Raw genomic sequence first — 16849 nt, 5'->3', positions numbered from 1 at the left:
AATGTTTCATTGCGTTCATCTATCACATCATAGGCTGCAGCTCCACAGACACTGGTGCAACTGCCATCATACCTTTATTGCCTCTAGGATGGGTTCGTAGAGATCTGGAAATCCAGAGTAGTGATACATCATACAGTGAATCAGTTCTGTTAACTGCACTAGGAAGGCTGTACTGGAAGGCAGACCATCACTTTTGAAGGAATGAACCAGATTAACCACATGAGGAACAATCTGAACAGAGAAAAAGACACACATTCTTCAATTTGCACAAACTGGCAACAAATTCCCTAGCCTACAAATGGAATAGGGTTTCCCTGGTGGCTCAGTCTGTAAAGAACCAGCCTGCAATGCAGGAGACCCAGGTTTGGGAAAGATCCCCTGGAGAAGGAAGTGGCAACCCACACCAGTACAAATGGAACGCAAGTGTTACATGATTAGCAAATGCTCTTCTGTATGTTTGGTCACTGCCTTTTTCTAAAAACGTTATGAAGTTAAACATTTCTAGAATACCAAGGTAAATCTAGTTTTTGAAGCATATGTAATTGTAATCCATATAAGACCCCTCTCCTCATGCTTATACTCCATTTAAAACTAAGGTACAAAAAATTAAGGTAATAACTAGGAGCCTAAGTCACTGCTGCCATTTAAAAATGGCTTAAACTGAAAAATGTTGGGGCTATTATATTTACCAGATTGTTTAATAGGGACAAATGTTTAAAAGATAAACCAAGCATTAGCTTAAGAGCGCCATCTAGTGTGAATTTTAGATTTTTCACTTGAAAGAACTAGACATGTTATCCCAGGGACGGGGGAGCCTGGTGGGCTGCCGGCTATGGGGTCGCACAGAGTCGGACACGACTGAAGCAACCTAGCAGCAGCAGCAGCAGCACATTAAAGAATGCTTCAAGAAAATTTTCGTGATAACTTATCCATACAACTAAAATTACAGCTGAGGCTACAGCACCACCTCTATTTTAGACAAGGGACTACCTTTATTTTAGGGATGGTGTCTTATGCAACCATGGTTATCCTTACTAATGATCCCCATGCCCCACTTCCAAAAAAGAAGAGATGATTCTAAAAATAAAGAGAATTAGGAAAGTCCATTATTTTTAAGGAACTGGGGTTAGAAATTAAAGTGAAATCTAAAATGCTCATTGCTCATAATTATGTAGAAAACTATTAACACTGATAATAAGCACAACAATGTCCTTTCATTATAAAATTAAAGAAAAAGTCAATACAGAGCCAATCACATATTTAAGATATTATTATCAAAAATGCTACTTTGTAGCAATGGCTCATTAGTACAGAACTACACTTGTTTCAACTAATTATTATAATTTGATACTACATATTTAGAGTCCACATGTAAAAAGCATCTTATTATTTTCTCTTTGTAGAACTTTTGTGTATGTATGTGTGTGTGTATATGTAGCAACATGGGAAAATATTTATTATGTGATGTTAAATTTCAAAAGGATACAAAAATTACATATTGATTATAAATATAAATACAACCTTGTTAGAATATTTAGGGGAAAAAACATTGTAATGGAAAACATAAAAATTAGTGTAGTGAGATTGTGGGTAATTTCATGATATATTGCCCTAACTTCCTATATTGTTATATTATCTTTCTATACAAGTTTAACTTTGTTGCAAATGAATTATACACTTAGTATAAAGAAAATCTGATGATACAAACATGTATGAAGTAAAAGTCTCCGTCCCACTGTCCAGCGAAAGACATTGGTTGTATATCAAACTTTATATGGCATGTCACGGCACACACCATATATGTGATTTTTTTGTACAAATGGAATCAAACCTATATACTGCCTAAAACTTTTCTTGTTTCAACTGACAATCATCTCTTGCCTCAAATTCATGCAAAGCCTCCCAAATGGTCTCCTTGCTTTCACCTTTTGCCCTCCTTTAGACTACTTTTAAAGTAGCCAAATGAGCCAAATAAAAAGCAGTGTAGAACATTATTTGGTATAAGCAATGTAGAACATCTATTTGGTTCATGGCTAACTCATGACAAAAGTGAAGTTACAGCCAGCTCTATGGTCTTACCGTCAAACAGCAAACAATTAAGTTATATTCCAGTCAGCCCCCTTCCTTCTTGTAGAAAGAAATTCATATTCTTAAAATAATAGTGCTATTCTTCGTTCTCCTCTCTGGTTTTACTCTTATGCTTTGAGGTCTTAAATCATATTTTTGCTTTCACACCACTTTCTTTAGTCTTACCTCCATTGAAGGCATTAATCTGACCATAAAACTACCAGTTCCTAATGGTTCACACCACTGCTATCATCGCTACATTTCAAAGCAAATCTGAATTTTTTCTCCATAAAGCCATATCTATCAGATATTTGCTAAAATAATCAGAAATCCAAAATTATGGTTTCCTCAGAGGTGATAGGAGAGACAAAGATGGAAGAGAAGAAAGAATTTTTAAAATGATTATTTAATGTATAATACTAAATCATCCAAAAGCCTTCCTAGTGTAGATTGGATCTTTGCAGACAGATAATATACCTAGTTATCTACTATTACATCTTACATGGTAAAAAATGATCGCTGACTCAAAAATAAGACTAAGTTCTTCACAAGTGTATAAGACAGATGTCCAAGCAGTTTATTATCTTCTAAATATCTGAAAACTGATTTTTTTTCCTGAATGAGCAAATCTGAATATTTGCAGACATTACTGTGATATTCATTAAACTTAAGTTACTATTTAAGAAAATATGTATAACATTTAATTAGAAGGTTTGATATTTTCTCTTCCATTTAAAATTTTTTCGTCACTTATAAAAAGCATATGAAAAGCAAATGGTCCATAAAAACATACTCTGTAACATCAATCTTGGTTTGCTTTAAAATATTCTAAATGTGTAATACACTAGTGATTCCAGGTTCCTGTTCATACTTAGCAACTCCTAAATCTGAGTCCTTTGCTGAGTTATTTAGAGTTACAGGTGATTTAACTCCTGCATGACCCACTACTAGATGCCCAAGTTAATTTTAGCTGAGTAGTAGGTCAGGCTATATACAGTATGTAGACAGAATAATTAGGTCTTTGTTTTTAGACTTTATTAAGCCAGATCACAGTTTCCTATTTCAGCTCTAACTGTTCTTTAAATAAATGATTTCATATTTACTTATTTCAGTAGTCAAATTTTCAAAGTCAACCATTTGCCATTTCAATTACTTTTTTGCGGGGAGGGGGAAGGCAACAAAAGGTAAGGAGATCCCTTCCATCTTTTAAAAAATTGAGCAAAGAAATAGGTTTAGAGTATAGCAAAAGTGACTTATCTGAGAGAAAAAGGAATGTGTGGAGAGTAATAAACATTAGAATGGATTTCCTCCCCAGAAAGTAAATAAATATAAACCTTTTCTCAAACAGTTGATACTGACTGTGCCTGAAGGGAGGGACAAAGAGTTGTTTTTTTTCCCTTGGACGATTTTGCTAGTATTCTTGCTACATTAGCTCAAGTTTGAGTTTTATGTAATGGATAACAAGTTTATTAACTGATGATCAGGCTCACCAATTAGAACAATAAACTACAGAAATCACTCTTCCTAAGTGATAATGTATTATAATGTAATTACTTGTTAGTAAGGTTTATTTCTGATAAGCCTGCAGATTTTCCTTCAGTGGAAATGGGGCACTGAGTAGCTGATGTGATACATAATTCTCTGAGGCTAGTTAAATTTCCAACCAACAATCAGCAACTGAATATTCTACATTTCATCAGCCTCTTCTGAATATGTTTGTGGTGGGTCAGGCCTCCTAAAATTTTAAACTGTGGGTGTGTTGATTGAGTTTCTAGTTCTGTAAAACTGAGGATCAGACCTGGGAGGGAGTGAGTAACCACACAAAACACTGCTTTCCTGTGATGCCCTAGACAGAAAAATGGACAGGTTCTCAAAGGTACATTTTGTCATTTCTCACTTGCAATACTGATAATTAAATAAATAATATGAAGTCAAACCAAAACCAGTGATGCAGCTGGTTAAAAGTGGTAGGATTCTGGATATATTTTAGAGGAGGAATCAACAGAATTTATAGGGTATGAGCTGAGAGAGAATGCAAAGCCCTAATTCTAGGGCAATCAAGACTGATGTTCTCCTGCTTCTGAAGTTCTAGAGCAGTCAGTGGTTTTAAACCATTTTTCTCCTTCTACACTGCTCATGTGTGCAACCGACAGTGAACGGTGACACTGACACGTGACACTTCTCAAGTGCAAAAGTAACTTCTAACTTTCAGTTGCTCATTGTGATCCCAAGTGGAAGTTTTGGTGAGATCCAAAACATTCTAAAATATATTCTTTGAGAGGAAATCTCACAATATCAATTTTAAAAGGACTCATAAAGCTACAGGAAAATAGATTTAGGACCAATCTATAATCTTTTCACAAATACAAATGTGACTCAATACTAAGTTGAAATTTTAAAACAAGGTTTTTCGAAGTAGGAAACTTGAGTCGTAACTTACCAAATGGAACGCCTCTGGAGAATGCTGAAAACTAAGCAGCATGTGAGAGAGAACTGCGAGAGCACCAGGTCGCACGAGAGGAAACCAAAGGCGATTAAAAACCTGCCCAAAAGACAAGCATCCACTTTAGGATCTGGCATGGAAACCGTTACCCCAATCGGTGGCTACTTTCATAGGGCCCCAAATTATTTACGTGCATATCTCCCTCCTGGGAAATTTTATCATAACATATGTAATTAAACTCTGGGAGAGGGAGAAAGTTAGGAAATAATATGACAGAGATCAAGGGAGTATAATGACCCCACCAACTCTTAAAACTACATCATCAAATAAAAATCTGTTAAAAAATGTTTACAAGGTGATACTCCCTGGCCCATTATTCATTCAGAAAATACTTACTGATCATCTACTACTGCTTGGCACTATTGTATATTCTGAGAAAACAATAGTGGATTCAAAGGAAACCTCTGATCTTAGAGGGCTTACTGTCTAGAAGGTTGGATAGAGGCAATTAAAAGTAACATGAGAGAAAAATGCTATGAAAGCAAGGCATGTTGAATAGGGAATGCTGAGTGGCAAAAGGCTCTGCTGTTTTATTATAGGGAATTTAAAAAAGGCCTCATGATAAACGTGACTCCTGACTACAAAAAACTGAAGGGAATGAGATTAAGTCTGACAGATAACTGGGAGAAGGGCCTTTGCTCTGCTTATTATATATACTCAGCACTGCAAAAGCCCCGAGGCCTCCAGCCTGGTGGACTAGAGATATAACAAGGAGGGCAGTGTGTGTAAATAAAGCACGGAGATTGAGGCAGTTACAGTGGAAGACAGGACGAGAGAAGCAGCAGTGGCTCAGATTGGGTAAGACCTCGTGTGATGCCCAAAGGGGATAAAGAATAGGAGCCGCAGGGCTACTGCAATCAACATAGCAAGGGGTGATGCTTTCGAGGCAGGAAACCCAGGTTCGATCTGTGGGTTGGGAAGATCCCCTGGAGGAGGCCATGACAACCCACTCCAGTATTCCTGCCTATAGATTTCCTTTGGATGGAGGAGCCTGGTGGGCTACAGTCGAGAGGGTTGCATAGCGTCGGACACAACCGAAGTGACTTAGCACAACCGGTGATGAATCTGGACCAGGGTGGTAGTGATGTAGCTGGTTGAGAGTGGTAGAATTTGGGATATATTTTAAAGGTGGAGTCAATCGGATTTGTAAGATATGGGATGAGAGAGCATGAAAAGAGACAAGAATAGCTTCAAGGTTGAGCCTGAGCACATGAAAGGCTGGTGCTGCTGCTGCTGCTAAGTTGCTTCAGTCGTGTCCGACTGTGCGACCCCATAGACGGCAGCTCACCAGCCTCCTCCGCCCCTGGGATTCTCCAGGCAAGAACACTGGAGTGGGTTGCCATTTCCTTCTCCAATGCACAAAAGTGAAAAGTGAGAATGAAGTCGCTCAGTTGTGTCTGACCCTCAGCAACCCCATGGACTGAAGCCTTCCAGGCTCCTCTGTCCACGGGATTTTCCAGGCAAGAGTACTGAAGTGAGGTGCCATTGCCTTCTCTGACACGAAAGGCTAAAATAGTCATTTAAGATCGGGAAGACCAGGTTTGGGAGGGAAAACTCAGGAATTAGATTGTGGATAAGCTGAACCTGAGATCCAAGTATATAGAGAGCTGGATACATGAATATGGAATTTACAGGAGAATAATGGACTAGAAATAAAAACCCATTGGTCATAAACTTAGAGATGTTGTTTAAAGCCATGGTGGCTGCGTGAACTGAGAAGAAAGGAAACCAGAGATGAAACTCTAAGGCACTCTCTAAAGTTAGAAAGATCCACACCAGGACTGAGAATCTAGTGAACGAGAACAAAATCCAGGAGAGTATAACATCCTGGAAACCAAGGGAGGAAAGTGTTTCAAGAGGGAGTGATCAACTATGTCAAATGACTAACAGGTCAAATGAGAGGAGGCTTGAGAAATAACTCTTGAGTTAAGCAACACTGAAGAGCACAGGTGTCAAAGATCGTTTTGGCAGAAAAATGGTGGTAAAAGCTTGATTAGTCGTGATTCAAGAGATAATGGGAAGACTGTGTTTTCATAATAAATATTTGAAAACAGCAAAATTATTATTATGACCTAATCTTAAGTAGCATTTTAAATTTCTAAAGCCTATTCAACATTTTTATTCAAAAGAAAACCCCAAACAAGAATATATTCAAAACTAGATGCTTTAAAGGGGCCAAGCCAAAGATAAAAAGACTTATTATATGGACTTACACGGGTCCTGCTTCCCAGGTAGCACTGGTGGTAAAGAACCCGCCAGTGCAGGACATTTAAGAGAGAGATGTGGGTTCGATCCCAAGTCAGGAAGATCCCCTGGGGCAGGAAACAGCAACCCACTCTAGTACTCTTGCCTAGGAAATCCCATAGACAGAAGAACCTGGGGGGCTACAGTCCATAGGGTTGCAAAGAGTCAGGCATGACTGAAATGACTTAGCACACATATGTATTAAATGGCTCTATACATTCCAAAAGATTAATATACTCCTACTTACCAATTCTATTTTCAGTAAAGTAACATCTATCAAAATAGTAAACTTCTGGACAGCTGCCAGTCCTTTCAAGAGTGCAATCACCCATGTGTCTACGTGCTGAGCCAATGGCCAAGACAGCCAGTCAATCATTCTGAAAATTAAAGGATAACACAACTATTAGCATTGACAATAGCTTTGACATTACTCAGTCAGGAATAACAAGAGTAACTACAGCAGTAGTTACAAAGTCACTCACTTTGTGACTCAATATTTACTGAAATTGCACGTGAAAAGTACTATTGAAGATGTACTTCCAGTGTATTAATTCATTTAACCTTCTCATCAGTCCTGTAAAATTCATTCATAACCTACAGATGAGGAACTGAAACACAAAGAAGTAACTGATAAAAGTATTTAGGGACCCCCAGCTAATAAATGGTGAATTGAGATTTTAAACCAAATAACTCTGACTTAAAAACCTGGTTTGTTTTACTATTTTTGTTGTATATATTCACCAAAACTGGATTACTGGATCAAAATCAAATAATATGAACAATTGGCTGCTTGTACTCAGGGATTTCCAATCTTGTCAACTGACAGTTTTATATAAGACATTTGTATAAAAAGAATTTCTGATAATCATTCTGCATAAATGCAAAGTTTTGAATTTATTTTTCAGTAGTGTCAATTTATTAGGCAAATTTACTTTAAGAAGAACAGTTCAAATATGGCTATCTGAACTAAGACATGCATATGAACCAAAATTTCTCCTTTCTGGTGATTACAATCTAAATAAATATAAAATGTACTGTTAAAAAAAGACTACATTTTGAATTGTGAAATAGGTCTCTTCATCTCTCTCAAAATTCTACTATACAAAGACAACAAAAAGAAATTTCAAATAGATAAAAGGGCACCAAGTATACAAATATTGAAATGGCCTCGTTTTGTAACAGTGAGTGCTTTTCTCTTTGAGTAGGGCTTCCTTGGTGGTTCAGTCGGTAAAGAATATGCCTGCAATGCAGGAAACTCAGACTTGATCTGTGGGTTGCAAAGATCCCCTGGGGGAGGAAATGGCAACCCACTTCAGTCAGTATTCTTGCCTGGGAAATCCCATGGACAGAGGAGCCTTGCAGGCTACCGTCCATGGGGTCCCAAGAGTTGGACACGACTTAGTGACTGAACCACTACCACCACCTTTCTGAGTACCAACCCAATTAAATGAAAATAAAGTAATATGGGGTATGATGGAAACTGTGCCTTATGTTAGATATCAACCACGATGAAGATGCTACAGTGCTTCTGGAAGGCAACTGGGCCAGATGTTCATATTATCTGATTTCGATCCAGTAATCCAGTTTGGGTGAATATATAATAAAACAAATAGTAAAACAAACCAGATTTTTAAGTCAGAGTGATTTGGTTTAAAAATCTCAGTTCACCATTTATTAGCTGGGGGTCCCTAAATACTTTTATCAGTTACTTCTTTGTGTTTCAGTTCTTCATCTGTAGGTTATGAATGAATTTTACAGGACTGATGAGAAGGTTAAATCAACTAATACACTGGAAATACTGTGAATGTCTCCCTTCTAAATGTTAAGACGAGGAAATAAATACATACTTTGATTGTACAAAATGTAAAATACAAATACTAAGTACATAAACACATGACCAAAAGAGCAACTAACATGTCAAAAGCACTGACTTTCATATTGATATAAACTGTCTACATTAACACTGGAGTGTTACCTTTATTAAGATTTTTGCTCTTAACGATTAACCTGTCCTATCAGACCCTGAGTGGCTCCAAAGTTCATACTCATTTTACTACAGGTTATCTGTACGTTTCCTCTATACTCTACACACATTATTTCTTTTTCCCTTTCTTGTTTTTCTGGCCAACAATGATGGTTTTAAGTCATTACAGTTGTATCTGAGAGCTGTTCCACACCTCTCAACTGTTGTTAATCTGGTTTTCACAAGTCTGTGGCCACTGTACACACCCGGAGAGACATTTGCATTTGTGTGTGAAGAGTATATTCACTGCAGCACTGCTTACAATACAGAAAAAATGCAAAATTGTCATAAGGAAATGACTTACATATACTATGGAACATTAGGTAGAGTTTTAAAATATGAGATAGGTCGATATGAATCTATCCACAGGGATCTAACACAAAAATATCTGAGCTATTATTGAATTAAAAAAGAAAAAAAATGCTAGTAAATCTTTTTAAAAACTGATTTGTTTAAAAGAAAACATATGAGTACATGTTTTATGTATATATATATATTTACTATAAAATGTACACGAAAGAACTGTGGTTTAGAGAAGGAGAACAAGCGAGCACCTCTCTTTGGTTCTATAGACTCTTCCCCGTGGGGAGCACAGTCCCAGAATGGAACCACACTGGGCTCCCTAGCACACAGGGCCCAAGTTTCCCTTCAGCTCAGGTCCGGGGGCAGTACAAGGAAAGCCGGGGGTGGGGGCAGAGTAGCAAATTCCACTTGGCCATGGCTTTTCAACATCCCTAATCACCCAATCAGCCTTTTCCTCCATCCTCTCCACTTCCAGCCTCCCCTCTCACAAGCCTCTATCTAGTTTTTACCTTATCCCATGTGTACCCCATGTCCTAACCACCCTAAAGATACTTCAAGTCAGAAGTAACACAAATTAGAAGCCACTCATTCAAAAAATATTCGAGTGTCTATTATATAATAGATACTGCATTAAATGCTAAGAATATAACTCTAAATTAGGATGTATGCCTTCAAACTGCTAGGGAAAGTTAGGAAATATTCAACAGGCCACACAATAAGTAGCAGTGCTGGTATCTGAAGCAATGGTCTCATTACCTGCTCTGCTGGCAGGTAAAGAGACACTGTTGGCTACACTTTAATCACATTCTAGTCTTGCTTCAATTTGATTGGATATACATAGGCTCAAATCCTCTCACACACAGTCACTCTAGAATCAGTTATTTTTATGGTTGACTACTGTAATCTTATCCACTGTGTACTGGTTACAATTTGAATTTTAAGGACACTTAACCCTGATAGGCAGATTTAATTTCCTACTATTTAAAGAACATTCAGTAGTTGTAATAAATCTTGATTCCTCCATTAGATTGTGGGATTAAGAACAGTGTTGTCACTGTTCTGTTTTTTAATCTCTAATCTTTGATCTGCATTGAAATGGAGCTCAAATCTATTGACTAAATGAAATCATTACCCTCTAGAGCTAAAAAAAGGACACGCAACTTAAAAAAATTAAAACTGGCAGGGCTTCCCTAGTGGCTCAGGGATCTACCTGCAATGCGGGAGACCTGGCTTTGATCCCTGGTTCCGGAAGATCCCCTGGAGAAGGAAACAGCAGCACACTCCAGTATTCTCGCCTGGAGAATTCCATGGACCAAGGAGCCTGGTGGGCTACAGTCAGTGGGGTCGCAAAGGCTTGGACATGACTGAACGACTCACATAATATTATGAAAGCCCACAAAATAGATCCAATCTTAATTTGTAGAGAATAAAGGCAATTTTCACTTTTATATGGCAGCTTAAGGGCTAGATCCAGCTTTCAGTCTTATTCTTTCTAATGTTTTAAAAATTGGAAAACTTCACATAAAAAATGGACGTCAGGCTTCTTTTGAAAAATCAGATTAGCAACACTGAACTCAAATTTTCCTATGATACAGACTTAGAGAATGGAACTTACGATTGCCAGGGGAGAAGGATCGGGGAGGGGATACTTAGGGAGTTTGGAATCGACACGTACACACTCCTCTATTTTAAATGGATAACCAACAAGGTCCTACTGGATAGCACAGGGGACTCTGCTGCTCAATATTGCATGGCAGCCTGGACCAGAGGGGAGTTTGGGGGAGAATGGATACATGTACATGTAGGCTGAGTTCCTCTGCTGTCCACTTCAAACTACCACAACATTGTTAATCGGCTATACTCCAAAATAAATTAAAAAGTTTAAAAGCAAAAAAAAGTTCCCCCTTGATAATAAGACAGCAGAAGTTGAGGGTCAGCTTTCTCTTTTAGAAAGTGCTTGGAGAATCCCAGGGACAGAGGAGCCTAACGGGCTGCTGTCTATGGGGTCGCACAGAGTCGGAAACGACTGAAGCGACTTAGCAGCAGCAGCAGCAGCAGCATGAACCCTATTTCCTATTGTTTCAGTTGTTGCTTAGCTGCTAGGTTGTGTCCAACTCTTTGCGACCCCACGGACTGTGGCCAGCCAGCGTCCTCTGTTCATGGGATTTCCCAGGCAAGAATACTGGAGTGGGTTGCCTTCTCCACGGGATCTTCCCAACTCAGGGATCGAACCAGCATCTTCTGTGTTCGCAGATGGATTCTTTACCACTGAGCCACCAGGTCAGTTATACCTGGCCTATTTCATCCTCTAGTGTGACTCATCTAGTTCTGGTACAGTATCTGCATTTGGGTTTCTGTGGGTCACGGAAAATGACAGTGAAGCATGACAAGCGCTATGTGTGAAATATAGAGCATGAGGGAGTAGAGGGTGGGGTATGATAAAAGTAAATGTTACTATCCTTTTCATTTACATTTGTAATACAAGAATAATTACTCCAGGTACATTGTAAGTTAAATAGGATCATGTAGGAGATAAATTGGAAATGCAATACAAAAAATGGATCACAATTTCCCATAGAAACATGTAGGTAAAAAATAATTTTCAAATATATCTTAAAATAAATTCTTAAGTTGGAAACTATCGTTGTTTTGAAGAGGCTGAAAAATTACGACTAAGGGTGCCATCAGAGAACCCCATGAACAGTATGAAAAGGGTGCCATACCTGACATTATAAATCAACTATAAGAAAAAAAAAGAACCAGAGAGCGAGATTTGTACACATGTAAATTTCTGAGACCCCAACATAAAGTATCGATACTGAAGTTTACATGTTACTTCATGACTGTAATTTATAATTAGTTAAAATATAATCTGTAATGCAGAAAACATTTTGTTCCAAATCCTTACATTTTCTTTAAAGAAAATGTGCTATCAATATACACAGGGGGAAAAAAATAGAAAAAAATTACAAAACAAAATCAGACAGATATGAAACAAGAATAGGAAGACAGGGAAAGCTCAATTAGAATAGTCATTGAAATAAACTCAGTAACTAATAATATCTTACCTTTGAAAGAAAAATTAGTAAATTATAAGATAGTATTGCTGTCCTTCCCTTATATCTCCAAAAGGTCTGCACTCTCATTTCCTTCGTATCTTTACTTCAAGGTCACCTTTTCAGTGAGGGCTTCCTGTCTATCTTATTTAAAATTGCAAACCATTCCCCATGCTTTATTGCCTTCCTATCTACTTTTTTTCCAAAACCATTCATCACTACCCAACGTACTAAATTATTTTACTTATCATATCTAATTAAATCTAAAAACAGAATCAATTTTAGGATGTATAATTAGGTTATATACCACTGCAGCAACAAAAGTTCTGCAATTTAAACACCAATGACTATACCTTTCAACATCTCTGAAATCAGGATGTATCTTGGAATCAATATAATATGTTAATACTATCTGCCTGCTTCCCCAACTAGATGCTCATGAGGAGAGATATTTCTATCCATTTGACTTTTAAACATTGCTTGGCATTCCTGGTAAGTGCCCAATAGATGTGTTTGAATAGCTGAATGACGGGAAGCACAAGAGCACAAGAGTACAAGAGTACTGAGAAATAAAAATAACACTGAGTTTACACCTAGACATATAAGACTAAAACTGAAAAACATTAAGGATAAAGAGAAAGCATAAACATACCAGGAGAGCCTAACTACTCACAAAGGAAAGATAATCAAACCGACTGCAGACTCCATATTAGCAACAACAGATGCCAGAAGATAGTGCACTATTTTCAAAATGCTAAGAGAAAATTATTATCAGATTAGAATTCTGTGTCTTGCCAAATCATATACTTGAGAATATGCAAGAAAGAAACATGCTTTGAACAGACTAAGAAAGTCTTACCCAGAGGCCCTGGTTGAAAGAGAAAGTAAAAGTATGTAATAAGTAAAGGTACATCCTTAGTCAGGAAGAAAAAAGAAGATCCCAGAGGGAGGAAATAGGTTTCAGGAAATGATACCGAGCAAAGAAATTCATAAAGTATATCGATAATCCAACCAACTCCTGATTGTACAATAAGTGTGTATATGTGTTATATTTTTGTAATTAAAAAATGTTGAATTGAAAATGTATTCGTGAATTACTGGAATGCCCGCAGGTAAATGATTCATTTCAATTAATTAGGAGAATCTTTATATATTTGATTCCATGGTTTCAGTTCTGCACATTGCCCTAAGTTTTTCATTACCCACAAAATACAGCAAAATAATCTTCTCCTCCCAAATCTACAATTTCCATCTATGATGTTATGAAGAAGTACCTGCAAAGAGCTTGGGTCATACTCGCATCTTTTACATTTGGATCCGTTGTAAGGCTCCTGATGAGAACTGTGATCATCTGAAGAGGGATGTGCTGCACGAGGCTCGCCAGTGCTACAGAAGGTTCAAATGAAGCATCTATATTGTTTTAATGAAAAAGACAAAGGAATATAGCAAGACGGTTTAAATGAAGTATGTAGAGAGAAGAGTTTACCACCCCTTCCACCAAGTGGTTGTTATGCTCCACCTCCTGTGTAGACACTAACATACAAGGAATGTTGAACTGCAGAAGTGAGAGATTAAGAGCTAATAGCGATGAACGTTCACTCTACAGGAAGAACTACTGCAACATAAAAACTATTCCTATCACCATATTTAGTCCATAAGTTACTTTATTTTCTTGCATTCTTTAATACTGTTTTTGTCGTGCTAAAATAGTCATTTGTAAAAGCAGTAGTCAGAAAAGAAATGCAAGGCATCATTTAAATGAACTCCTTAGATCCTCCAAAGTAGCTTATCCCTATTAATTACAGTAGTCATTACATTGTTCTAAGGACAATTTTTTAAATCTCTTAAAGAAGTAGAAATTAAGATGAATTTTAGGGGGACTTTGCTTAAAACACATAAAAATTGGGCAAAGCCAAGGTGAGCACCTTTACTGCTAAAGTGAGAAACTTCTGGGGAAATCTAACTGTTCTAGCAACACAGGCAATATAAGAACAATTACAATTAAAAAATAAACCTAAACTCCGATGATGCAAATTCCGGAAGGATGACGGTACCAAGCAGAGAGGGAGTAAACACAGTTTTGGATCTCGTGTTGCACAACTTACAGAGCTGGAAGCTCCATGTCTGGACAAGGAATGTAAACACACAGGTAAAATTTCTGGGTGAGAAGGCATTTTCCTGTTAAGTATCACCTGACCCCCTCCTGTAGTTCTAAGGACACAATTCGAGGCCTATATACACCTGGAGCGGGAAACACCGATCACTCAGCCCCCCTGCATCCACTCTCACAAACAGAAAATGCCAATATTCAGCAACTACACGGTTAACTAGGATAATCCAGTAATAAAACGAACGGCACAGTCCAGGAATTAAAATGTGGGAAAATTCAGAAGCTAAGGAAAAACTCATGACAACAAGATGACAAAATCACAGCACAATTATGATACGGTAAACATGATTATGCTGCCATTAGTCACTCATGAATAAAAGCTTTACATGCTTTATATAGTAGCTGTCATCCTCAAAGCATTCCATAACTTGAGCAGAGGCTGAGTAATTAAGCGACTTGTTTCCTGCCAAAGGTCTTAGACCTGGACATTCTCAACCTTTAAAATAGAAACACTGCCCTTTTTTTTTTTTAAGGTCCAAAGTGACAGGCTGAATATGGCAAGTGGAAGAGAATCTGGATGAGGGTGTTAAGATCAGCTTTTCCACGAAGACGTTTTCAGAGCAGGGAAACGAACACAGCGTGTATGTAAGAGACACAAACTACATTTCCAAGAGAGGCTGTCCGGGAAGGCCACGACCCTTACCTGTGGAGGAAATGCTTGCAAAAACTTCTTGCAGAGAAGGCAGCAGGGTGGAGGGCTCGGCCTTCCAGATGTTCTGCAGCAAGTTACTCACTTTTGTCACCTGCGAAACATATTCCCGCAGCTCTTTCTCCTGGGTGGACACGCACTGGAAGTGGCCTATCGTTCGAACTAGCTGTTGGCAGAAGGTGATGGACAACTTCCCCTTGGGGATGCACTGCACGAAGTCTGTCAGGAGGTCGCTGAGTCGGGCGCACAGCTGCGGCTCTGGCCTCTCGCATACCATCCGCAGCACCTCCACCTGCAGCAGGCTGAAGAGGTCCAGCACCGACGGGCAGCTCATGATCAGCTTCAGGCCGTTGTGAATGTAGTCCACGATGGCTACGTCCTTCCTGTCCAGCGAGTGGTAGCCCTGCTGAAGGAGACCCAGCACGAACGTCTTGTTGAAGAAGGACTCGAACTCCGGCCGGTGGTAGCGCGCGTAGGCCTCCAGCACTTGGTGGCCCACCTGCCGCTGAAAGGGGTCCTGGCCCTCCAGGATGAGCCGGGTCGTCAGGTCAAACATGGCCTCGCACTGCGCCTCGTCCAGCCAGTGCTCTGCCGACTCCACCACCTTCCGCACGATCACCCGCTTCAGGGGCAGCGGGTGCGAAGAACTCACCAGGCCCTCCAGGATCTTGTCCATTGTCGCCACGCGGCAAGGCCCGGGCCAGGGGGTGAGGAGCCGGTGGCCACGGCCCCGAGGTGGGCCAGGAGAGCCCCGGGGCGGAGGCGAACCTGGAGCGCAGCAGCAGCAGCAGCGGGACCGACCACCGCCACCGCCGCCTCAGTAGCCACATTTATCGGGCAGGGGGGCCCATCCGAGTCCGGGCGGGAGTTGGCAAGTCTGGGGCGTCTAAGAACCGGCCCCGTCCGCGCTGGGCCTAAGGAGCCAGAGGCCCACACTCCGCCGCCGCCGCCACCGCCCCGGGCCCGCGGTCTCTCTCAGCATCAGCGCGGAGGGGCCAGCGGGTGCCCCCCAGCTGCGGCGGGCACTCAGGACCCGGGGCTGCCAGCCGCCGGGTGAGGAAGCGCGCCTCCGCGTGCCGCAGCAGGTGCAGGCGTTCGGGCTCCAGCCGGTCCTGGGATGAAACCCAGCCTGGGTTGAGTCAGAAGCGGCTGTCACGAAAGGTGCCGGATCAGCCGGGGAGAAGAGGAGGCGGACACCCTTGACCCGGATTCAGAAAGTCCAGCGAACAGGAAGTGAAGAGTGTCGGAACCTCCGGAAAGGCCCGCCCCTCCGCCCTCCTCCCCACCCCACCTCTTTCCTCCCTCCTCTCTCTCCCTCCTCCGTCCCCGCCCGCCTACCCACTCCCGGGCCCGGCTCGGATGCCCCCGCGGTTCCGCCTCCTCGCTGCCGCGCAGGCGCGGCCGCCCCGGTGGAGTCGCGCCGCGACACCGGCGTCACTGGGGATCACGTGTAAGTCATAGGCGGCTTTCCGGGAGGTGCGGCAGGGAACCGCTCCGGAGAGCGGTGGAAGTGACGAGTTCAGGATTCCCACCTTCCGATCTCTTGTCGGTTCTGTTCGGGTCGGGTTACATGTGAAAGGCCGAGAAAGTTTTATTTAGTTCAAGTCTTGTGAATCATAAAGTTTTGGAAACGCGAACCGAAGAGCATGTGGGGGAGAAAATAAGGAAAAGGACCCAAAATTCGGATTGAAGAGAAGTTATTCATCAAGAAATGAACTAGGGTTCCTAAATGCGAGTGCCTTTCTTTTAACGTATGGTTATTAAAGTAAGGGCGGTACTGGCCCGGTATACATTTAGAAACGATCCACTTTTTTTTTTTTTAAAAACAGCTATC

The 16849-nt window shown here is 40.4% G+C and overlaps 1 protein-coding gene across 1 annotated transcript in view; it reads right to left on the bottom strand.

Moving 5' to 3' along the window:
• USP38 (ubiquitin specific peptidase 38) overlaps positions 1 to 16221 on the bottom strand; it is a 32435-nt gene extending 16214 nt beyond the window's left edge. Inside the window, exons 1-5 of the mRNA XM_027567417.1 lie at positions 15010 to 16221; positions 13471 to 13606; positions 7062 to 7191; positions 4508 to 4609; positions 73 to 231 (exon numbers count right to left, since the gene is read on the bottom strand). Of these exons, the coding sequence (XP_027423218.1) occupies positions 73 to 231; positions 4508 to 4609; positions 7062 to 7191; positions 13471 to 13606; positions 15010 to 15691 (1209 nt within the window). The 5' untranslated portion in view covers positions 15692 to 16221. The remainder of the gene's footprint in view (positions 1 to 72; positions 232 to 4507; positions 4610 to 7061; positions 7192 to 13470; positions 13607 to 15009) is intronic.
• Between the last annotated feature and the right edge of the window lie 628 nt (positions 16222 to 16849).

Source organism: Bos indicus x Bos taurus, chromosome 17 (assembly GCF_003369695.1).
Source record: "Bos indicus x Bos taurus breed Angus x Brahman F1 hybrid chromosome 17, Bos_hybrid_MaternalHap_v2.0, whole genome shotgun sequence".
NCBI classification, from domain to species: domain Eukaryota; kingdom Metazoa; phylum Chordata; class Mammalia; order Artiodactyla; family Bovidae; genus Bos; species Bos indicus x Bos taurus.
The sequence above is the reverse complement of the archived record's forward strand: the minus strand, read 5'-3'. Positions and strand labels throughout refer to the sequence as shown.